The 1,650-nt window shown below is 45.0% G+C and overlaps 1 protein-coding gene across 1 annotated transcript; it reads right to left on the bottom strand.

Annotated features, from left to right (window-relative positions):
* Nucleotides 1-6: 6 nt before the first annotated feature.
* Nucleotides 7-1,617, bottom strand: LOC109509679 (dual specificity tyrosine-phosphorylation-regulated kinase 4-like). Its single transcript, XM_019859502.1, has 6 exons — nt 1,426-1,617; nt 1,165-1,337; nt 1,023-1,083; nt 841-943; nt 655-731; nt 7-112 (listed from the first exon to the last, which is right to left on the bottom strand). Exons 2-6 carry the CDS (start codon nt 1,306-1,308, stop codon nt 30-32), a joined length of 468 nt encoding a protein of 155 aa, XP_019715061.1. The 5' UTR covers nt 1,309-1,337; nt 1,426-1,617; the 3' UTR covers nt 7-29.
* Between the last annotated feature and the right edge of the window lie 33 nt (nt 1,618-1,650).

Raw genomic sequence — 1,650 nt, 5'->3', positions numbered from 1 at the left:
TCCAGTCCGGTATTGTTGATCTGAAGAACTTATTTGAATTGCGTCGTTGGCTGCAACATTGGCGGGGGAATCTTCTCTCTCTTCAGTAAGCTGCTTATCGTTGGTCTGTTATCTGAACAAATTCAAACACAAAAAAAGACATCTTCAAGACTGATGACAACTGTAGATGCAACAATAGCAAACATATTGTCATTGTCACCAGGGCCAGGTTGAGTTGATGAAATCAACAGCGTTGCCACTTGTGCCGTGTTCCAGAAAACTGGGAATTTTATAATTTTCCAATAGGACAAATGCAATGGAACACCCTTGAGGGTCAGAGGTCGGACTCCCAGAGCATGTCCATGTACCCTGACCCCACCACTCAAGAGTAGGAACGCTTTAAGTTCAGACCTTATAACTTGCAAATGAGTTCCAAATTAGGCAAGTGGGTATTCAAGCAGCATAGGTATTACACCCAGGGACTGCGTTCATAAAACAAAGTATCTTAAATATTGCTGATACAAAAGTTACAGTCATTGCAGTTTATCAATGAGTGGTTGCGTTACATCAGACTGGGTCCAAGTCCTGCATTCACCGACATCAAAAATAGGCGTTTTCAACACTCAGTGCAAATACATAACGTGTACAAGCAGAGATGTGTTGCGGTGGACTCACAAGTATGTTTGGTTGCCTGCTTGATCCAGGGATGTCGCAAAGCCTTCTCCGGGGTGAGCCGCTTTGTTGCATCGTATCTGCTCAGCGATGCACAAGCACTTAATAGACCCTCAAACAAATCTGTGCCCCAGTTTGACTACTTGAAGGTTGTTGTAGTGGTATTTCACGAAAAGTGGGTGAACCTACTCGAGACAGCACCGAATAAAGTCCAGAAACTTTGGATTTTTCGACTTCAGTCTGGTGGCCAGAGGGGTTTTTGGTGGCTTTTTGTCTTCAGACTCCGAGCCGTCTGGAAATTGGGTGGGCATATGATCACGACAAGATTCTTGCACCAAAGATTGTGTTAAAATAAGCCTCGAACACCTCACCTATACAGTAGTTTTTCCTGCTCGCTGCAGCCAGCAAGTCTAATGGTGGTAGGCCCAGCACCTAAGGAACAGTCACGTTCAAGTTCCCAACAATGATGGCAGTCCAAATGTTAAGAGTGAATTGCTATGAGCTTATATTTACCCTCGTTATACAGTTGAAAATGTCGCCTTTGTCTTTCCCTTTGAAGAGAAATAGGCCCCAGTCGAGCTCAGCCAGCGTGCAGCCGAGGCTCCACATGTCAGAGGCTGTGGTACAACACCTGCCAAGGAGACGCTCCGGAGCCATGTAGGCCAGCGTCTGATTGGTGGGCCGACCTGTGGGAGAATCATACACATTAGAGGTCTTAACCGCCGATAAAATACTGCTTTACTGGGCTCTTGTCTCACCATATCATAGTCTCACCTCTGATAAAGATGCTCCCTCCGAAGTCACTCACTGCTGCGTTGTTTTCCTTGTCCAACAAAATATTCTCCTGAAGTAATCAAATGATACGATTAAATAAATCATGCCCAGTTTGATAACATGACATATTACAATGAAATCATTAAAAGCAATATTTTGGCTAGGTCGCAGCATCATAAATGCGTCATCGTCTAGCCCAGGGGTGTCAAACATACGGCCCGCGGG

The sequence above is a fragment of the Hippocampus comes genome, unplaced genomic scaffold (assembly GCF_001891065.2).
Source record: "Hippocampus comes isolate QL1 unplaced genomic scaffold, H_comes_QL1_v1.1 C16996631, whole genome shotgun sequence".
Lineage (NCBI taxonomy): Eukaryota > Metazoa > Chordata > Actinopteri > Syngnathiformes > Syngnathidae > Hippocampus > Hippocampus comes.
The sequence above is the reverse complement of the archived record's forward strand: the minus strand, read 5'-3'. Positions and strand labels throughout refer to the sequence as shown.

Excerpts from the sequence above, each read along its gene's own strand:
- LOC109509679 (XM_019859502.1), bottom strand. The coding sequence starts at position 1,308 with ATGGCTCCGGAGCGTCTCCTTGGCAGGTGTTGTACCACAGCCTCTGAC. Across the intron at positions 1,084-1,164 it reads TTTTCAACTGTATAACGAGG|GTGCTGGGCCTACCACCATT; the intron begins GTAAATATAAGC and ends ACTGTTCCTTAG. Across the intron at positions 944-1,022 it reads CAGGAAAAACTACTGTATAG|ACGGCTCGGAGTCTGAAGAC; the intron begins GTGAGGTGTTCG and ends CCCAATTTCCAG.